Source organism: Mchenga conophoros, linkage group LG19, assembly GCF_057382185.1.
Source record: "Mchenga conophoros isolate Kocher_MC1m ecotype Shallow Benthic linkage group LG19, M_conophoros_male_GT1.1, whole genome shotgun sequence".
NCBI classification, from domain to species: Eukaryota; Metazoa; Chordata; class Actinopteri; order Cichliformes; family Cichlidae; genus Mchenga; species Mchenga conophoros.
In genome coordinates, this window is record NC_140544.1 from 11,773,962 (window position 1) to 11,796,242 (window position 22,281).

Sequence of the window (22,281 nt, forward strand, 5' to 3'; positions counted from 1 at the left end):
GCTCTAGCATTTTGTTTCTCTTAAGGTGACCATTTGATTGAAATGCTAAATAATAGTAACCGACTTCAGTCTCATATCTCATGTAGGGAGGTGAAGTTTGACTTTTAGAAAAGCAGAAAGAATCTGGACACCTGGAAGACCTGGGCTCTGTTTGCTTTTTCTAAACTATCCTGCTTCTGGCCATATCTGATTTAGTTATTTGCAGTGTTATAAGGAAAAATGGCACAATCGTTTGAGTCAGAGTATCCAGAAATATTCACATGACCATGGGATGCCAGATGTAACAGGACCTTTTTTTAAATTTTGGCATTTTATAATCCTTTTGCCAGGAAGAGTATTTAGAAAGCTTCTCGTGTCGGTGCCCTGAAACGCTGGAATGAGAATGAATGAAATTGGCTATAATAATTATAATGTCAGCTATTCCGTATTTTACAGTTCTACAGTTTTCCTGAGTATCCGTACATTTTGCAGCGTCGATGAGACAAATATGCGGTTTCACGTCAGCGTTGTCAAACTTTAGCCATACTTTTCTTACTTTCCATAAACCACAGCATCAAAGGATTAATCAAGAAAATGACAACTAGATGAAAATAACCGTGGTTTGCAGTTCTGCATTCTTGTGCAGTGCTGCGTGTTGCACACGAGCAGCATTGTTTCCATCGTCCAACTTTTATCTCCGGCGCTGCGATGATGAGCTGGACGTTTAACTGTCGCTGTCCTCCACGTCTGTCTGGCCCGCTGCCACACCAATAAAGGTGTTAGGCAGCCCGAGGTCAAGCTGCATGCTTTTCCTTACTGCGAACACGCGGCCATCTGTCAGAGCCTGCGCGATGCTCTTAGCGCCGCTTCACCCTCACATGCAGCGAAACACAAATGTTTAACCACATAATCAGGTGCACGCCATCCTGTTTCACAACAAACTCATTGTCCTCTGTGACTGAGGCCCTCGTGCAGGAATTGTACAGCAGCCGCACAGAATACATGAGCTACGACTTGTGATTCATTTCACTCATTTATCATTTTGTGTCTGATAGGAATAAGCATCAATATTCCTCAAAGCTACACCTTTTTTCTTTTTCCAGTCAGATCATTTTTTCTTGGCCGTCTTGAGATAATTTGTTTTTGGCTTCTAATAAAATGGGACCATATTTCAAATCTGTCCTGCTCTTTCCTTCATCTCCTGCCTCTTACCCTCTTTCCTTACAGCAGGATTTAGCATATCAATGGCGGATTAGTTCGTTTAACAAAAGCTTGTCTTTGTCTTTCCAGCCTGACTTGTGGACCTCACACAGCTTCTCCTCGCCGGGGTCTTTGGTGTACGTGTGTGGTCGCGGCTGCTCGGCTGAATGGACTCTCGTTCGAAGATGACAAAAGACGTGCTTAGTCACTACGGGCTTCGGAAATGTATGCAGCAGCATGTGTGGGTGATGGTGTGTAAGGACGTATATGTGCACAGGCACACGCTGGAGGTGAATGGTTTATTTTTACATGCGGGAAGGAGAGAATGTATAAATGCAGTGCTTTATACGTTCATCCACCCGCAGGTCGGCCTTCGGCTTTCCCTCTACGCCTGCGATCAGAACAACAAACTGTTAAAACGTTGTCCTAAACCTGCCAGTCTATTGTTCTTGTACCATAGGCTTCCTCTTACTTTAGTAGGGCATGGAAAAAAGTAATGTCCTCTGCCCTTGGAGCTGCTATGTTCTTGCCTGCAGATGCAGATGCTCTGGAATGGGACTCATTCTGTACAGTGGAAAGTGCTGCACGAGGAGCCAAGAGGAGGTGACTCAAGCTGGCTAGATATGGGCATCAACCTCAGCTTTTGTGTGTGCGTGTGTTTGTGTGTCCAAGTGCAGGCGTGTCAGGCGGGTGGAGGAAAACCCTACCGTGACACTGCAGCCGGCTCAGGAAGGATGCCCCCCTCCTCCCGCCTTTGGTGCTGATGGTTTGAGCCATACAGCATTAATCACCTGAAAGCGTGACAGGATTAGGATGTAGATATGTCAGCCGAGGCATCGAGCTGGAAAGGTTTCGTTCTACAGTCGCGTGCCTTGTTTTTACACTGAGCAAAATCAGCTTCTCATGCAGTTTGAATATAACTGAAATAGTCTTCATATATGGATTATGTTGCCACGTAGTTGTTGTTGTGAGGTCAGTGCACAGGTTTACGTCATGACTGAGCAGGAGTAGGGATACAAATAGAAATACATTTGTCATTCATGGAGTCATGGGGAAAATTAGCCCAGCGTGCAATAAGGAGGGAGGCGTCTGTCCTGACAGGTAGTCAGCCAACGAGAGTGTTAACGTGTGAGCAGCAAGCATTTTGTGCAAAAGTGGAACATCTGGAGAACAGGAAGAGAACATCCAGGCTGTCGCTGCACATGCTACAACTTCTTTTGTTCTGATGATTCCCAGTTTGATCAGACAGGTTCCAGATGGTGCTGCATGCTGGATCAAAATCTAATGGTGCTTTTCTACGCTGATAAGCCCACCTCCAACACCACGGGATGAAATGCAGCCAGAAACCATGACAGCGCCTCCACCGTGCTTTACAGAAACTGACTGTTGTAGCTCTCTCCTGACCTCCCCTTCTACTGAGTCGTTTCCGATGAAAGTCTCATCTCTCAGGTCCCGTGTCTGGTCTTTACTGGGCTTTATTTTTATTTATTCATAAGCACATGACCTTCAGATACTGCTGAGCTGCTGTAGGTAGGTTTTTAAGCCTGCCTGCTGTTTCATCTTTTGTCCTCCACTTGTTGTTTCCTTTCATGTTTTTAAGGACACATTTCACACCATCCTGAGATACTCCAGGTTTTCAGCAAATAGCTCCAAAAACTATTTGTTTGACTTAAGTTGTGTTATCTTTATCATTTTCCATAGATTCAGATGAAGACATGAGAACAAATGATGCGTACTAAGTCCATTTCTTGATTTAGGCGCTCTTTTTATGCTCGAATGATTGTGTGGTGCTTTAACAAGGAAACCATAACGTTCCTGTGAAAATGGACTGAAAATGGGAGAAAAAGCAGCCAATGTCATAATAAAATGAAAGGGAATCAGGGGTGGCTCAAGACTTTTGCACACTACCATATTTGAAAATTTTTGTTATTAGAAGACATTTAATTTTTTCTTGGAATGAGCCTGTTGAAAGTGCATGAATGCTTTTGTAAGCACCCCACTGTTGGGCCTTTCAGTGGAAAAAACCATTGCCGTATAATTTCCCCTGGGGGACACTGTTCCCCTCCACAGCGGGAGTTCCGAGTGCATGTTGGGGGCAGGGGTCCAGCTCCTTTATTACAATGCATCTATATTCCACTGCTGACTGAAGCACCATCGGTTATCGGTTGCTTTGCAGAATTTACATTTTTACCTTTAGGCATTTCATCCTTCTGGCTTAGTTGACACAAGTCATGTGATACACTCGTGATTTCCCCAGGCCATCAATCTGTCTCGCTTTCTCTCTCTCTCTGTGTTTCTTGGCAGTTATAAGCCACCAGGTGTCTTATGTGTCCTGTGCCTAGACACTGTACCAACCCCTGGTACTCCCAGGACACAGTGGCATTGTTCTGTGTGGCCCATTGAATGTGACCCTGGTTCAGGGGGAAACAGCTGGTGGATTCTTCAGTACCAACCTACTTGGCATCAAGGCTGGGCTCTTGCCTTGGCGTTAAACTACAGCGTCACAGTTCCCAATCCGTGTAGGGACAGCTTTGAAAATTCATTGAGGGTCGCTGGACTTTTTCCGCCGTGTCAGGTGTGCAGATGTGTTGTTATGCTGCGCAGGTTCCTGGTATTCAAAGCGCATTTCTCCTTTGAGCTTTGAAAAGTCTGAGCAAAGAGGAGAGATCCTTGCCAAGTAGATGTTCAGTAAGTTTCACTTTGATTTGACCTTTGATGGCGTTTCCTCCTTTTAAACACGACAGACGTGCTGCGGAGCCACAGCACGACAACACTGGGCAAACTCTGCCGTTTCGCCGCATGGACAGTGGATATTTTCATTATAGGCCTATCCCTGTGACAAGAACATGGCTTTCTAAGAGGTTATGGGCTGCCCTCACCACAGGAAGTGACTCAGTATTGACTGGCGCTGCACTTCCTGTATGCTGATTCTTCTGAACTCCTCTCAGGATGTTTACCTTCTCCTTCTCCCCGTCTACCTCTCCCACCCTCTACCCCGCCCCTTTCCCTGGTCATGTGACTTTATGTCGCACACTCAGCTGCAGTTCACGACCAGCTTGTCAAGGTTTGTTTTGGTCAACACGCTGTGAGCGGTGATAGCTGCTGTTGGGCGTTTTAGACACGCTTGAATAATGGTGATTCATCTTATAGTAGAAAGCTGCTCAAATCCAGCGGAAACACTTCAACAGCTAAAGCACTCAAAGTGCACAATGCAGAACACACGGGTTTAAATGCAAGCCACTCGTTTTGAATTAGTCTGTACTGAATTATTCCAAGTATATAGTGTCGATTACTCTGAGGGAGGAAAGGGGCTCTCTTCCTGAGCCACTGGGTTCACAATACTGCACACAAGCGGTGATGTAAGCTGCTGGAACTGACATAATGTGAGTGTGTGCGTGCTTGAAAAAGAATCAAGACAGCTGGCTGATCCATACCTTTTTAAATGCTCTGTATTAGATTTGAGCCACTGCAGAGCATAACCATAAATGTCCACGTACTGGGCATCGCGTCTCGGGACATTTAACTTTACCGGTATTCGTTATGCCTACAATTAAACTTGCTTATTTCTTTTTGTTGTATCTCCCTTTCTCTCCAGTTCCCGGAGTGCGGCTTCTTTGGCATGTACGACAAGATCCTGCTATTCCGCCACGACTTAAACGATGAGAACATCCTGCAGAGGCTGACTGCAGCTGAAGACATCCATGAAGGAGACCTCATTGAGGTGGTGCTTTCTGGTATGCAAAGCAGTCTGATGTCATTTCGCACCTCACCGTAAATGTGTTTGTACAGTGTATGCACATTTTCCATCCTCTAATTTAAGAGGTCAAAATAGCATTAAGTGAAATGTTAGTTGGCATATTTGTAAAGGAAAAAAAGACATTCTAGAGCTGCGCTGTTGAAGAGTAGAAAATAAAACTTCCCATTTCAGATTAGTTATCCAGATAGTTTAGCTTACGGCCACATTCAGGTGAGAGCTACATGTGGACTGATTTTAATTAAATGCAGCTGCAGACAAAGAGTGTTACAGTTTGAGCCACTGATGATGACTTTATGCAAACACAGTTTTTTCATGCAAAAGCACAGATATTCGATGATTGGACTTCTGCTCTCAAACATAATTATTTTACTGCACTTCTTCTGTTCGTTGTCTATGCAGAATTAATGTATAATTATTGAGCTTGTGCCTGATTTGCATATTTAGTGATCGTATTTAGCCTTAATACGATGATGCTATCTGTTACTTACATTTTTTTTTTACCTTAAATACTGCTTTTAAGAAAAAATGTGTGTAATTTTACAGCTCATAACTCTAAATACAGAGGCTCATTATCCAAGGCAGATATCTCACATCCATCCAAGCTCCGCAGCGTTATTTCTGTTTATATTCTCGGGATTTTGAAGGGTTTGTAGAGCTTTTATTCAGAGACGGATTCACTGAACATTCTGTTCCTAAAAACATGGTGGAAACTATTTTTCCTGCCTTTTGATATCATTTTTTATTTATGAGCGATAAAATGAGATTTTTTAAATCTTAAATTCAACAAAGGAAACAAAAAATTTTGAGCTTGGCTTCATCCAGTGTTCATATTTCTGTTTTAGGAAAAATATCTAAACGTGTCTTGTTTGCAGCTTAGACATCAGCGTATTGAGTGGTTTTAATAGGACGGATGATTGTCTTAGCATACGTGATAAACTGCTTTACTTGTGGTATATGTTGGAAGTTGTGACCCATTTACCTGCAGTGACTCCCCTAATATAAACCCAGCAGCAGACTTGTTCATGTATTTAGAGGATTATACTATAAACCAAATTCTTCTAAATCTGGCAGCGCACTTCCTCCAATTTGCCCAGTTTTTTCAGTCTTTTCTTATATACAAACTGTGATACAGTGCAGTGTGTTTGCTGGCACAGTGTTGCTGCTGTTTTAGACTTCTAGACTTCCAAAACAGGAGAAAAATGAATATAAAACTCCTCCGAGCAGTATAAACCACGTGTTTGCAAAGTCTAAACAATTGTCTGAAAGTAATACGCTTCAAGTATTCGAGTCAGCTTATTTTTTTTAAATTTTGGGCCCAGCCGTCGTTGCCACACCTTCATAAACACGGTCTTTTGTGTCTTGTTCGGGGGTCCCGTTGGGGCTGAGATGCTTGTTGTGAGCGTCCGCTGTGCTCTCCCAAAATAAATATTAGTCTTGAGCAATTTTCTGTCATTAGTGAACGAATACAAGCAGACAGTCCTCTCAAACACTTGCTTTCTGTGTGACGTTTGAGTTTTTTCTTTCCATAATTTTCCACCTTTGCAAAACTACACAGGTGCTCGGTTTTTCTTTGTTATTTCCTGCGATGAATGAGCCGGCTTCCTCTGCGGTGCTGAGACCAACAAATGGCTTAGGATATCTGTTCTGCTCCAATCTGTGCTGCTGCTCCATCTGCCTCCACTGGGAAGCACCTGACACCACCTGTGCCGAGTTCCCCCCTCTCTCCTGGGCTGACAGTATTGTTTGCAGGGATTTAGTCAGGGGATGATTGTATAGTTTCAGGATCTGAGGATACTTCAGGCTGAGGAATGTAGACTAAAGACTGGAGAACTTCCTTCTTTTTGTTTCTGTCTGTGTTTGTCTTGTGCTCTCTTTTGTGTCAGTCTCTGTGGCTCGCAATTCCCTCCCCGCTTTCTCTCGCTCTAATCCCCCCCCTACCTGAACAAATCCGTCTGCAGGTGTTAGCGCCAACAGTGGAGCCAGGCGATTTATAACCTGAGACATACCTGCTGAAAACGGCTGTAGAAGATCTCAGATTTGCTACACATGGACACATGCTTCATCTCACAGTCTGTGAACGCGACCTTCTTTTTGAGAGGCGCTTTGCATGTCGGACGCTTGATCTTTGCGTGTGAAACACAACCTTTTCCCACCGCGCAGTTTCTCTCTCGTCCTCGTCTCCATTCAGTTTTTCCTCGGCGAGCTTGTTTTTGGATTGCGCGGCTGTGGGAGAAGGACGGTCTGAATATCTCCTTCTCTGCAAGAAGCAGGCAGAAGTGGCTTTTTCTTGGCTGCGAGCTCAAAGAAAAAGGCTTGTTTTTCCTGCAGTAAGTGATTGTAGTAGACCCGCGGAGTGTAAACACGCTCTGATGTGCGGGGCGGCCCTATGCAGCGGACGCTGCGCAGGCCATCTCGGCCCATGAGGTTTGAGGTTTGGCCTGACCGAGTGTCCCTTTGTTCTGTTTCTCACTCCTCCTAAATTCCCACCCACTTTCACAAGCCCCTTATTCACCGCCACGGGCCACGTGAAATTGATATTTTACAACACCTTCTGCTTGTCATAAATATAACTAACTTGTTTTTGTGAGATGGAAACTTTTGACTCCGAATGGAAACTCGGTGCCTCCGAGCGAACAGATAGCACATTCATGCGAGCCCCGCCGCTCGTGAGAAGCGCTCTGAAAAACAACGTGTCGAGTTTATGTTTGGAGTTGTTTGATACTTATTAGCACGATAACCATTACGTAACACTGTGACTGCTAAGAAGTGGCCAGTTGTTTTGCAGACGCGTGTGCAGAAAGCTCATGAAGGCTGCCTTTCATGTGTCTGTGTGAGAAAGCTGCGCGCCTCTCGACATGTGACCTCGCTGAGCTCTTTCTCCTCTTCTTCCCAAACTGCCAACATCACCCCACCAGCCGCTGTAGTTCTCAACAGCCGCCCCGAATTGTCTCAGATCTTTAATATTCCTGCAAATGTCTGTAAATATTTTCCATTCCAGGGATTATGACATCAAAATGTTTGCTTTCCCATTTGACCTGTCCTGCATTCTTTGCTCAAATTAAGAGATCGGATTCGTTTAACCAACTGCCTTTTTGTTTCCTCCCGTCTTTACTCATATCAGATGCTGCTTTTAAGCAAAGGACGTTTCACATTTGTTTTTTTAAGCTGAAAATGCCTTCATCGGCAAACACAACGAAATGGCGTTAGCACATTTGCTGCTTAACCCAAGAGTAAATATTAACCGTCCCCTCGCTGGTCACTGCTGCCACATAAGTGACTGCATAGGAACAGAGGAGGCACAGTCACACACTCAGGGATATTTGGCAGCATGAGCCTTATCTTACTCATCTTCACATCTTTGATGATTCACAGCCGTGATTAGCCAAGTCTTGTTGCGACAAACTCACTGTGTCTCATTTGACACAGAAATGTGGAAAAGATGAAGACAAATAAGAGAGAAACAGAAAGAGAGACATATTCACGGCTCTGCTGATTCGATATTCGGTTCTTAATAACAAACAGGAATAAAATGCATGTCTCTGGTGTCTTATGGGCGTGCCCTATCACTCGATCACGCTCGTGTGGTGCAGATGTGATGCCCTCTACTGCAGCAGTGAGACATAGCATCCGTGTTTATGTGCAGAAAGTGGAGCGTGTAGAGTAGATCTTCCCTGTGCAAGCTCACATGCACCTACTTACTTACATTAAAAAAATGTATTCAAAAATATTTATTCTTCATCTTTAATGATTTTCTTTAGATTAGAAGTTTCTTTGTGAACTTTTCTATTTTCTATCTTTACTCAAACAACCTCTGCTTTTTGTTTCTAGCTCAAGCCACAGTTGAAGATTTCCAGATCCGACCCCATGCCCTTTACGTCCACTCCTACAAGGCCCCCACCTTCTGCGACTACTGTGGCGAGATGCTATGGGGTCTCGTTCGGCAGGGGCTTAAATGTGAAGGTTAGACGCTCGCGCACACAGTGGCACTCACACTTGGATCAATTCTACCAAATTCCCAAGAACTTGGCCTTTATCTGCACCTTCCTTTTTATTGCATCCGCACTCAAACACAGATCCAAAAACACACCACATATCTGACCTTGTAACTGTATCAGGGAGATATAGAGGCAAACAAGAACAATGTGGCGCAGGCACAGTAGCCGTTGAAATGCTTGACATTCAGATCCCAGTGGACTCATGTCGCGCTCGCTTTCCTTACATTTTTTCACATTGTTGAATCATACTTGAAATATGTTCTTGTGTTTTCGTGTCAAGTTCTCCGCTGACAGCGAATTAAGTTTAAAGAGAGAAGATTTATTCACCAGTGAAACATTCCTGGCCATAAATTCTCGTACTAAGCCTGTTTATCAGCAGGACCATCTTGTGGCTGATTTGCAAAATGAGACGTTTCTTCACTGCATTTCTTACGATGATGTCATCTTTCCATGAGTTCGGTAACTAATGTGATCTGTTTTTTTGCTTTATTAAGGATGTGGGCTAAACTACCACAAGCGCTGTGCCTTCAAGATCCCAAATAACTGTAGTGGTGTGAGGAAGAGGCGACTGTCCAATGTTTCACTGCCTGGACCATCTCTCTCTGTCCCCCGACCTTTACCTGCTGAAAATGCAGTGGTTGTCCTGGATGAGGTAAGCTCGGATTGCTGTGAGTGTGACTGGATGAAGGGGCTCGGATAGAGAAAGAGCAGCGTAGAGGAATTTTAGTAGCTGCGAATTCTCTGAACAGAAGGGAAAATGTGAGGATTACTGTTTTATCCATATGTAAAATGAACTCACTGAAGCGTTGTCTTAAATGGAAAAAATGAAGACAAATGAGGGAGAAGCAGGAAGAGAGACATATTCGGAGCAAGTATGTGTGGCAGGCAATCCACATGCAGCTCACAGGCTCTGCCTCCACTGTTAAATGTTTCTAAACTTATCAAATGTGGCTCTTTTCCACGAGTGAACCTCCTGGGCCCTGTTGTAGAATACCACTGATGCAGAAAATTGAATTGTGCTGCACAGAACTCTGTGGAGAGATCCTCAGCGAGGTCTTACGAAACCGTTTTTGCATAAGCCCACACTGAGATATTCCCCTCTTGTCTTTGTCTCTCCAAAAGGTCACCAGGAAATGTAATTATGTTAATGACATTAAAAGTCCATAGAAGTCCAAGTTTATGTATCTGCTCACTTGTTGGCAAAAAGTGAAGAAAACTCCATTCCTGACAGATTCCAGACTGCTCCATTTATCCACCAAAAAATCACAACTAAACTCTAATGTGTGGCAAGAGTGACAAATCTGATCGTCTGTTTGGACCAATAGAAGCGCAGACACTACTCACTTTTTTCTTTGATGTCTTTTACTCACATGTCATTACTCACTCTCTTTGTCTGTCACTCACATACTCCCTCTGAGGCTCTTCTACCTCTGTTTTTATCTTATTTATTTATCTTTCCTCTTTCGCTTCCTTCCTGCATATGGTTTTTAATTCTTCCGAATACCCCCCGTCTTCCCCTTTTCCCATCCAACCCCAGCAGCAGAGGTCCCATCAGGAGGCAGGGAAGCGCATCCCGTCCTGGAGCGGCCGGCCTATTTGGATGGATAAGATGGAAAAGACACGGGTTAAGGTGCCACACACGTTCGCCATTCACACCTACACTCGTCCTACTATCTGCCAGTACTGCAAGCGTCTGCTCAAAGGTCTCTTCCGCCAGGGCATGCAGTGTAAAGGTAGGCTGACCAATGAAGATTCCGCTACAGAGGACGTGGAACAGCAGCGCTTTACCATAACTATCATAACATTTTGTTTCCTAGACTGCAGATTCAACTGCCATAAGCGCTGTGCTTCAAAGGTACCAAGAGACTGTTTAGGTGAGGTGGACTTCAATGGAGGTAAGTTCTACATCATCTTTCAAACTGACAGTTGTTTATTTCTCATATTTGTAATTCTAATAAAAGTTCTTGTGCAGAGCCAGCGAGCCCTGGGCCGGACTCAGACACTACCATGGATACAATGGAGGTAGACAGTAATTACATGGATTGTGGCAGAGGGATGGATGATCCAGATGAACCATCCACTCCGGATGAGAGGATGTTTGAAATGGACTCGCCGTTGCTGGACAGGGAGAAGGATGAAGAGCCCATCAAGACTATTAGGTATGAACATACTGGTTAATCCAGGCCAGCTGTAGCCCAAAACTGCAGTCGTTTACATTTGATGTTCCATGGAGACTAAGAGGCACCAGTGACACCAGGGACAAGGACGACTGCTTAACTCTTTCCTTCATAAACACGACATCTGGCGACCTCACCTGTACGCTGACCAGTTTTGCCACCTGAGTTCATGTCAGTAAAGTTGTTGTTTGGGGACCGTTAGGATAGTTTGTGGGTTTTTTCAAGGGATAGAAATCAGCCTCACTAACTTCTTTGTTCTCTAGGCAGTCCTTACATAGAACAGACACCGCTCAGTTCAGAAAAGAGCTTCAAGGATTATTCCTAGAAGACAAGTCAGACACGGGATTAAAAAGAAGAGCTAGGGTGGATTGGCCAATCAGGTGGCTAATCTATCAGCTGATGTGGGATGAATGTCAGAGTTCATGCAAACTACCCAGTCCTGGTTTCTGTTGTCATTTTTGTATTTTTGTTCTACTCTACTGTAATCGAACAATTGAGTAAAAAGGGATCAGAAACAAGAAGAGGAGGGGAAGACATTCAAGGTTGCTACTCTGATCTAAACTGGGGAATTTGGGGTTATTTTTTAACTACTAGGTCTAACGCTCCAACTCCTCTGTTTATTCTCCAGCTGCAGCAGCAGAGTCGGATGTTTCCTAGAGTGTTACGTAAAACATAAAAAAAGCGCTTCACTTCGTATGAGGGATGTCTCAGGAAGTACCTGCTGTGCTCTGAATAGTGTTTCGTTAATGAAATCATAACTCTGAGTTACGGTAATTGTGATAATCATCACTAAATAAAAAAAAAACCTCCTTTTATGTTTGCAGCCCCTCCACTAGCACCAACATCCCTCTGATGCGGGTGGTCCAGTCCATCAAACACACCAAGAGGCGGAGCTCCACGGTGGTGAAGGAGGGCTGGATGGTTCATTACACGAGCAGGGACAACCTGGTAAGACTGATAACCCCAAAGCCCAACAGAGGAGCTTAGCCTGAAACGGCTCTGCCCTAAATGTATGCTGGGGAAACTGTTCACATGTGCTGAAATCAGCACACGAGGTATTTTCCTTGTGAAATAAAATTTTGAACTTCCGTAATATTGGTAGGTGGTCCATATTTTGCCACTAGGACTAACTCGGGGTTTCCATTTAACAGCGGAAGAGGCATTACTGGAGGCTGGACAGCAAAAGCCTGAGTCTCTTCCAGAACGACACCGGAGCCAAGTTCTACAAAGTAAGATTAAAACTATTATTTCTGCCGTGTTCTTGGAAAACCACGGCTTCAGCTCGATCTGGTGCGACGAACTATTATTCATAAGAATATCAGAAAAGCTGCAGCGTCCAGTCTGTGCAGAGTTATATCATGAAAATCCCCACAGTGCTTAGACAGAATTCACCCGCTCTACTGTCTTATGATTCAAACGTGTCATTTAGGAAAGATCTGTTTTCATATTCAGGTATAAAGGCTGTCTGTCATGCTTATGAGTGATATGTAAATAAAATCTACCCGGTGGCAGCCGCGTGACTCAGCTGAAGGCTGCCGCTTCACAACTGTAAACTACCCTGTGGTCACTTCGTCCCACTGAAATTCCCCCTGTGGTTTTTCACAATGCCGCCTGGTCTCTTCGCTGCTTGAAGTGAAAGGGTCGCAGTCTCGGAGTTTCTGCGTTTCATCATCCTCAGTATCACTAACAGCAGAGATGGGACATTTAAATGGGGTTTTGAAGAAAATGTCAGACTGCGTCTGTCACACAAAAGAGTTTTGATTAGCTCTTATTTTAGGGAAGGGAAAACATTTCTAAAAAGTCACGCTGCGAGCTGTTGAATGCTGGCTTTGATTCTTTTTCTAATCCTCAGTGTTCACTTTGAGTGAAATGTGAAGATTTAAACGTGTAAATGGAGTTGAGGAGAATATGTGTGACACTTCCCTCTCGGTGGCAGCGCCGTAGTCAGTCATTACGCCGCCACAGGGGCTTAATAGCACAGTAATTACACAGTGAGGCCTGGGGGAGGGAAGTACAGGCTGCAAGGTAAAGACTTCCACATGTGTGTCGTGTGTGCTGTGTAGGATGGAGTGTGTAATTATCTTATTGTTCTTCTCGCTTTGTGCGTTTTGAGACTTTAACACCTCTTCGAATTGTGGTCAGAGGTATGTTGCAACAGGGCGCTGAGTAGGACGCGGCAGAGTTTCCACTTCGGTTGAGCGAGTCTCAAACAGGTGGTCTCGCTCACAGCTCTGCTTATTGTCCTGCCTGCCTTCTTTTTGTTTTTTCTCCGTCCGCATTTGTTGTGAAGCAAGTTTTGGAAAAACTGTATTCCTTCCCCCTTCTCTCCCAATTATTCTGTCACACCCTGCGTCCCCGGCCACTAAATCCTCAGAGAGGAAACCTCAGCGGGGACCGACTCCTCGGGTGTGTTTACAGGGCAGCTTTATGTGGTTCTTTATTATCAACTTGGCACTCAGCTATGTTTAAAAGCTTCAGGAGGCTAATTGAAGGCTTGCTGTAAATCTCCTTTTTATGCTCCAAAGTTTGGTCTTTGCCTCTTGCTTCAGAGCAGAGGATTTTTATCTGGGACAGATAACATGAAATTATTTCCTGTAGTATTTTGGGGGGAGGGGGTCTTCTACCGAAACCACTGCTTCTCCATGAGCTCCGCTGGTATCCGGAAAGCCGTCTGCCTCGAGCTCTTTCCTTTCATTCCTCCCCAGTTTCTAGCCTGCTGCTCATCAGTGTGTGGCCGCCGTCCTCCCCACTCCCCTTTTCTTTATACCTCCAATCTGATTAGTGGTGGTCGCGTGGTGGCTCGCTCGCCAGGCATGGCAGCCATTTTCACCATTTGGAAGCCATAACAGCTCCTCGTTTGAAGATGAGACCCCTGTACTTGTGGCTTTCTCTGAAGAAGCTTTCATGGGGTGAGGGGGCTTCTCCCTGTCACAGTATCACACACGCCCACTCACAAACGACCCCGTGGAGGAACGGTAGTTGCTTGGTCTTTTGTCTTGGTGGCTAGTGGTAGCGCCAGCGCCTCGTGCTCAGATGGGGCCTCTTGCTGGCCCTGCCTTGTAATCAGGGAACCGCTTGAGCCGCCGCAGAGCGCGCTCACGTGACCAGGCCCTGCTAACCACAAGCACTTCATCTGATACTGTGTGGTGAGCCACGCAGAGCAGACGGCGTGCGCCTCTTTGAGCCCCCATTGGTTGGAAATTGTCTGTATTTGTAATTTCGGCCCTCCCTCCCACCTTTGATTTGACAGTGAGTTAGACGGGCGAGGGGGGGGCTTTTAAAGTGTAGTGCGGCTCCACTTTCTGTTTGTGCTCACAAGTCAAGCGAAGAGGAAGGCAGAAAGTTAGAGCGGGGACGACTGAGTGCGGCGTGTGTGTGAGTGTTACTTCCTCTGTCTTTACCTTTTGTGTATCATTGCTTAATTGTGGATTTGCTCATTTAGTAGCATGATATGTTTTTGATTGAAGAAAGTATTTTTTCATATTCTTCTAGTTTACAGCCAGCATCGGCTATAAGAGATTTTTATTTCTCCACCACTCCATCCCAGCACTTTATATGTGCAGCACTGTGTGGAGGGGGAGTGTATCTGTTTGTTTTGGTTCCTTCAGAAGTTCATGTGCTCTTGGACTTGCATAAATTGTTTACTGGCTGAAACATTAAGAAAGACAGAAAAGAAGACTCTGATTCTTGCTCGAGCTTTCATTGAGAAATGCAGATTGTGCTCTTTTATGTTTCGTCTGCTTTTCTTATCAGTTCTCCTTCACTGCTTCCACAGGAAATCCCTCTGTCTGAGATCCTCCAGGTAGAGCAGTGCAGAGACTACAGCAATCTGGCTCAGGGCAGCAACCCTCACTGCTTTGAGATCATCACAGCCACCATGGTCTACTATGTAGGGGAGAACAACGGCAGTCACTACCACAGCCCTGCTCTGGCCGCCTCTGGAGTCGGCATGGAGGTGGCTCAAGGCTGGGAGAAGGCCATCAGACAGGCCCTGATGCCCGTCACGCCTCAGCCCAGTGTAGCCAGCGCTGCCGGCCAAGGCAAAGATCACAGTAAGTAGAATTTATCAGAACTTTCTTGTGCTAAAAATGCTGCTGATATGTCTCCGGATGAAAAACTTGTTTGTTTTTTTTATCTTGTGTTTGTAGGAATGAAATCAGCTTGCATGTGTCTTTGGTTAGCGCATGAAGCAGGCTTGTTACCTGTCGCGGCCGTGACAAACGAGAACTGTTTGCTCATATAGAAAGAAAAAGGCTCTCTGTGCCCCGTCGTAGGCGATTTTTAAACTACTTTGATGACCTTAAAGTTGATGTCCTCGGTTAACTTTTGCTAGCCTGGGAAAGCCCTGACTCAGGGTCTGTAGGCCAAAGGAAGTGGGGCTGTGAAGTCACTGTTTGGGGATGACAGTAGTGTAAGTAGTGAAGTGACATAACTGTATGGAAACTGAGCTTTTGATGGTCAGGGCAGCGATAATATCTCCCAGTCGCCGAAAAAAGAGAGAGAAATGAGAAATGTGCACAGTTTGAGGTTAACTGATAACGAGCGTGACATGAGAAAACCTGAGAAAAGACGCTAGAAGCCAACCTGATAAGATAACTCAAACTCACTACATAGATGTGAATTCATTTACTAATGAACTAAGCCGCACTTTACTATCAGTAGATGAAACGTTTAATCTGCAGATGACAGCGTGATGTACTGTATGTGTTTGTCTCTGTTAATTGAAAAATCAAAGCATTGTCTAAGAGTGAAATTCCATCTTTGTGTCGAGCATTACCTCACAGAAAGTTTTCTGCTGGCTTTTATCTCCGGCTTTCTGTCCAATGCCTAGTATGCAGAATTAGTTTCTGCGGCTGTCTGAATCCCCAGTTTTGAAATGCATTGCATACTTTCAGCATTCAGTCACAGATAGCTTTCCAGATCAATTTTATAGCCAATTCATTGTGTAATAAAATGCTTCATTATGTGGGGCTGTGAGTTATTGCGTGCAGCTGTGATAAGATTGCAGGTTTTAGAAAAGTAGAGTAAGCTCTGATTACAGTTGCTTAAGAATTTAGTGTCTGCTTTGTGCATTGGCAGAGTGATGTTGTGTTACTTGTTGAATGTGGAAATATCATGTGTTTCCCTCTGCAGAAGAGCTGTCTATTAGCATATCTGTGTCCAACTGCCAGGTCCAGGAGAATGTGGTAAGTGGAGCTTCTTTTTTCTCTTAGATGCTGTTGCACAATTTCCCAGCACAGCTCGCAAATTTATGCATTCATATGCTATTAAAATAGTTGCTGTGGTTAGATCAGAAACGGTATCCTAGTGCGCCTGTCGCCGAAACATCCAGTGGAAGCTTTTACGCTGCAGAAATGGGGAAGCTGCAGACTCATTTTTTGGTCATGGAGTTTTCGTCTCAGTTCCACTTCTGCATTTAGTGAAAGTTGCCTATTTGGCAATACCTGAAAAACATTTTGGAAGGGCAGCAGTTCTGCCAAAACCAAAGATGATGTAACTGTTGCAGCATGGAAAGTTCACTTGAATGTTTCCACAAGCAGAGGAAAATTAACGGTGTAAATTACGCCCGTGTAGGATATTGCCTCGGTGTACCAAATATTCTCCGATGAAGTGCTGGGATCGGGCCAGTTTGGCATTGTGTATGGAGGTATGTTTGTGCTTTAGTTAAAAGGAACATTTTATATTCAGTGTCTGTGCTGTGAATTGATGTTTTTTTCTGTTTGGCAAACACAGGCAAACACAGAAAGAGCGGCAGAGATGTGGCCATCAAGGTTATTGACAAGATGAGATTTCCTACCAAGCAGGAGAGTCAGCTGCGGAATGAGGTCGCCATATTACAGGTAATCACTGATAACAGTTAAGAGAAAATCCCGCTCATTACATTTGTCACTGGTTTACATTTACTCTTAGCGTATTCCTCGTTTGAAGCCTTTGATCTGTTTCTCTGTAGAATCTGCATCACCCGGGTATCGTTAACTTGGAGTGCATGTTTGAGACGCCTGAGCGGGTGTTTGTCGTCATGGAGAAGCTGCACGGCGACATGCTGGAGATGATCCTGTCGAGCGAGAAGAGCAAACTGCCTGAACGAATCACCAAGTTCCTCGTGACGCAGGTCTGCACCGCTGAAACACGGCTCTCTGCCCTTTCACGCAGCCTTCTTCACCCCTCAGTTCTCAAATCAAGATTCTGTCCTAACACTGAAATAGTCAGATAATGACAGTCACTGAGAATCGAGCAGCTTTGCTGCATGTTTCATCCTCTTAGTCCTCTTAGTGCTGTGTCTTCCTTCCCTTCTCTCTCTGTGCCCTATTTTGGGGGTGTAATGGGTCTGTGCTCCAGCTCTGGGGCCTGTTTATTCTTGTGGTGAGCTGATTGGAGGGAATTGTTTACGGGATTTGGTCTGTATGGCATCACGGCCTCCTCCCTGGCTGTGGATTACAGCCTTCAGTATACTGGTGGCTCTGTGGCCTGATTAGAGGAGCAGCAGGCTCCGTGGATCTCGGGTACCAAACGGGAGCGGGGCCATTAACAACAACCCCATTAGCTGCGGCAGGCTCGGCTCAGATGTGGCCAGGAGGGCCTCTGCTAAAGCCAGGGTCAGGATCGGCGAGCCAGGCCCTCTGTGGTCTTGGGGCAGGGCCATGGGCAGACATGCATGCAGCGCTCACTTACAATAGGCCTTGTGAATATAGATGAGATGATGAGATGAGATCATGTGTCCCTTATATGGCAGTGCTGGTAAAGATGCAAGTATTTAAGGGCATTAGTATGTTTATATTGCTACTATTTTTCCACATGGCAGCACCATAGAGTCTCCTCCATACATTACACAAACAGCACTCTGTTCATAGCGTACGGTTTACAGACTTTACAGTGTTTTGATCTTTTTAGCTGAATCTGTGCTTATGGGACTTGTGTGTTTGCAACAGATCCTTGTGGCCTTGAGACATCTGCACTTCAAAAACATTGTTCACTGTGACTTGAAGCCTGAGAATGTACTGCTGGCCTCTGCAGAACCTTTCCCTCAGGTGAGAGCATATATATTTATGTGTTTTGCATGTGTGGAGCTGTGTGTCCGCAAGCGTGTGTACGTTAACACGCCGCTTTTCTTCTCCAGGTGAAGCTGTGTGATTTTGGCTTTGCCCGTATCATTGGGGAGAAGTCCTTCCGGCGGTCGGTGGTAGGAACTCCGGCTTACCTCGCTCCAGAAGTGCTGCGCAGCAAAGGCTACAACCGCTCCTTAGACATGTGGTCAGTGGGAGTGATCGTGTACGTCAGCTTGAGCGGCACGTTCCCGTTTAACGAGGACGAGGACATTAATGATCAGATCCAGAATGCGGCCTTCATGTACCCTCCTACGCCCTGGAAGGACATCTCTGCAGAGGGTATGAAGACAAAGAGCTACTTGTTTGTTTGCTTTCAGAAATGTTTGATCTAATCTGACCTTCTCGTCTGTGAGCCGTTGGCGGCCTGCTGCACCTGTAACTTAAATGATATTCACACATGTAGCTCCTCCCCACCCACACGTCTGGGTCATCTGAACTTTATGTCAGCTTTTTTATGTCTGTGGTTGAAATGAATCACTTTCAAATCTCCCCAACTGCCCAAGTTGCACCTCCTCCCACTCACTGTATATAGTATATTATGCGGTAAAAACACTGAATATATATATATATTGATAGATATATCTTTTTGCAGGTCTTGTTCCCTTTAACTCAAAACCACCTCTGACTTATCTTGTTCACTTACACTTCTTGTACTCTTAATTCCTCCGCAGCCACAGATCTGATCAACAATCTCCTCCAAGTCAAAATGAGAAAGAGGTACAGCGTGGACAAGTGTCTCAGCCATCCCTGGTTACAGGTATGACTCATTTGCTTTTTCCTCTCTTTAAATTGCAATTCGAGCTAATTCTCGGAGTCATAATTCTGTCAAGTCATCAATTCCCTTCATTGAAAATAATCTACAGATGAGTTGTGTGAACATTAATAGTCAGAGCATGGAAAACATGAATAGAGTTAAAGGTTCCGCCCACTTGTGGTTATGTCACCATTAAACTTCCTGGTGGTGAACTAGAAGTCAAACAACCACAACAGCGCTGTCCCTGCACATCAGTACACTGTGTCAATAACAGCGTTTGGCTTACGTGGCCAAGACCTGGACCGGGAAGCCCGAAAAGTAAAGGGAGTGAAAACTGTGTATAAATGCTGTGAGCTGAATGCAGATTTACCTCTGAATCAGTTTATGTGAAGCCGCTTCTCCACAATGAGCCAGATTTACTGACAGTTTCATGTCTGTTTTGGTCAGGACTACCAGACGTGGTTGGACCTGAGGGAGTTTGAGACGCGGCGAGGCGAGCGCTATATCACTCACGAGAGCGACGACGCACGCTGGGAGGAGTACGCGGACGAGCACAGTCTTGTTTACCCTAAACATTTTATCATGGCTCCCAACCTGGACGACATGGAAGAGGACCCCTAGTGGAGTGGGAGACTTGCTACACCACATGTATCTCACAGAGTTTTCATGAAGCTTTGAAAGTGGCAGGTTTTCCCTCCAGAACTCTCGAAACAGAGATAAGCCAGTCGGGTGGAGAGGCTGGAAAAGTGGGAAAACCCAGCAGAGGTTGTAGTGTGAAGCACCGCTACAAGCAGGCGGAGATGCGTGTCACAGAAACGCATTAAGACACTGTCACAGGAGGCGAGTGCTCCCTCTTCCTTGGTGTATAATAATACGAAAACATTCCATGAATTTGTTCAATCTTGGTTCATTTTTTAAGGACTAGCAGAACAATGTTTATGAACACGCACAGTTCTGGATGAAGGCCGTGCTCGTGATGTAAGAGAGGAGTCGCGTGAAGCGCTTACGCCGGGATTAAAGGGCACTTTTCGCAAGGGATTTACAGCCTGAGAATTAAACACACGAGTTTGTTCTCATTTCTAAACTGTTTGTGAGACTGTCCTGTGGCATGAAACTGGAACTATCACGCAGATTTGTCTGGGTTTTTTAATGTATTTTAGTAATTGTGGTAGGTTTTTGCACTATATTACCAATTTCCATAGCAACTGAATAGAAAACACTATTCACTGCTACAGAACGCAAACTGTTTTTACATTTCCCGTCAATATTCAAAGTTAGAAACGGTGTCACGCAGTATTAGCTCCTTTGTCTCAGATCCCAGCAGGTGTTTTTAACCTACGTGTGTTCAGAGTGTGATCTGTTCATGGCAGCTAGTAGTGTGCAAGTTTTATCGGCTTGCTCTCAGAGAGAGAAACCAACAAACCCTGACCAAATATGTTACATTTCATTTCGCTGTTTCCTTTCAACTGTTTTCCTTTTTTGACTTTGTGAATCTTTTGTGAAGGCCGTAACCCTGAAGTGTAGTTGAATGCAATACAACAAGGAACGGACTCTTTGGTTCGGCATCACATTTTTGTACTTTCACTGTTTTCTTGAATGTGACCGTTGAAGCGCTCCAGTGCTGGGACCTGTTCTTTGATGTTCTCTGGGGTTGCGGTCGAATAGTCAAAAAGTCATGTCCTATGTTCTTGTTTCTCTAAGAAAACATCACAAGGTGAAGGAAAGGTGTGCACGAGAATTCACAGAGAACCTGGTGGGTCCACACTAGGCTGTTTAGCACTCGATGATGAATAATGTTGATTAAGATCAAGTTCACCCTTTGCTTTCATGCTGGCTGTATAAACATAGAAAATCTTTCCATCCATCCGCCCACTGGCTGCTCCTGTTCTGAGTTTGGGTTGTGGGGGGCAGTCTAAGGAGAGCCCAGACCTCTCTGTCACCAGCAAGCTCCTGTAAGGGCTGAGACATGCCAAAGCCAGCGGAGAGATACATTTCCCCCAGTGTGCCCAAAACACCTCTTCTAGTAGGCACTAAGAAAACATCTTAGTTAGAAGCACAAACCACCCCAACTAGCTCCTGAATGACCCAACTCCTCACCCATCTCAGGGAGAGTACAGCCTCCCTTTGGAGGAAGCTCATTTCTGCCATCTGCGATCTCATTCTTACCCAGCTCGTGGCCATGGGTGAGCGTAGGAAACGTAATCAACAGCTTCACTTTTACACTCAGATTTCTGTTCGTTACAGCAGATTGGTACAGCGTCCTCATCATTGCTGCTACCACGTCAGTCTGCCGTTTCAGCAACCAGAGATCGACCCTGTGGCGCCTCCTTCGGGCGGTAGGCTCACAGGGCGGCGAGTACACGGCCAGACCCCATGGGCTCAGGCCTGAGCTCTTGTCCCATGATGTTTGTTTCATAGGGGTAAATGTAAATCTGTGCTCTTACCAAGAACCTATTTGCCTTGGGAGACCCTACCAGGGCCAAATGCCCCTGACAACACAGCTCCTGAAATCACATTTGATGAATAATATTTTTAAAAAATCGCAGTTAAACATCGCAGTGAAAAACACGTTTGTCACGTTGAGAACGGTTACTCGTCCTGTTCTCCTTTTTATTTGTTCTTCAAACTAAACAGATGTTCCAGTTTACCTGAGCTGTCTTCAGCTGTGAAAGCATTAACGCTCAGTCTGATGATACACAGTTAATAATTTTAGTCTATTCTTTATTTTCAACAAACGCTTCAAACTCACGTTAAAAAGTGCTTTACCTCTCAGCTTTAGCTTTAATATATTCTTAAAGATTCAAAACATATAAACATATTAGGATGTTATGGCATAAGATGATTTTTGATCTAATGATGCAACGCTTTGAATTATGGGAAGCCGCCGTGTCCCCACATTTCTTAAATGAAGGTCAGCGTGTGTCCTAAACGTCACCTTTCCTCAGCAGAGAATTCAACCAACACTTATCACACCCTCCTTGAAAAAAACGACTATTCGACCTCAACCCAGCTATCTGAAATGTTTCATCACCAACGTGGGCGAAACTGGCTTTTAAATAGAACAAAATATCAGGAGTTCCACGTTCATTATGTTGTCCAATCATTTCACACGGGAGCGAGTTTATATTTGCTCCGTCGGTGTGTTTGGGAGTATGTTCCAGTTTCCTTTCTCTGTCTTTGTTGCCGCTGGATTGGCAGGTGTCAGTGTTTTGTATATTTCAGTACATACCAATGAAATAAAAAAAACCTAAATGAAACATTTGGTAAATTTCTGAAATCCTCTCTGTTCACACTGCTTTCTTTAGCGGTGTAT

General features: G+C 44.8%; 1 protein-coding gene across 5 annotated transcripts in view; it reads left to right on the plus strand.

The window, feature by feature from the left end:
- prkd3 (protein kinase D3) overlaps positions 1-22,281 on the plus strand; it is a 35,802-nt gene extending 13,521 nt beyond the window's left edge. Inside the window, exons 2-19 of one of the 5 annotated variants that reach the window (XM_085257258.1) lie at positions 1,270-1,782; positions 4,775-4,913; positions 8,765-8,896; positions 9,426-9,583; positions 10,469-10,664; positions 10,749-10,826; positions 10,904-11,090; positions 11,933-12,056; positions 12,260-12,337; positions 14,884-15,160; positions 16,242-16,294; positions 16,683-16,755; positions 16,842-16,948; positions 17,059-17,220; positions 18,038-18,136; positions 18,226-18,493; positions 18,886-18,971; positions 19,416-22,278. In XM_085257258.1, the coding sequence (XP_085113384.1) occupies positions 1,663-1,782; positions 4,775-4,913; positions 8,765-8,896; positions 9,426-9,583; positions 10,469-10,664; positions 10,749-10,826; positions 10,904-11,090; positions 11,933-12,056; positions 12,260-12,337; positions 14,884-15,160; positions 16,242-16,294; positions 16,683-16,755; positions 16,842-16,948; positions 17,059-17,220; positions 18,038-18,136; positions 18,226-18,493; positions 18,886-18,971; positions 19,416-19,589 (2,511 nt within the window). In that variant the 5' untranslated portion in view covers positions 1,270-1,662 and the 3' untranslated portion in view covers positions 19,590-22,278. Of the gene's footprint in view, positions 1-1,269; positions 1,783-4,349; positions 4,563-4,774; positions 4,914-8,764; positions 8,897-9,425; positions 9,584-10,468; positions 10,665-10,748; positions 10,827-10,903; positions 11,091-11,932; positions 12,057-12,259; positions 12,338-14,883; positions 15,161-16,241; positions 16,295-16,682; positions 16,756-16,841; positions 16,949-17,058; positions 17,221-18,037; positions 18,137-18,225; positions 18,494-18,885; positions 18,972-19,415 lie in introns of those variants that run through there. The other 4 variants (XM_085257259.1, XM_085257257.1, XM_085257256.1 and 1 more) reach the window with 4 other exon arrangements.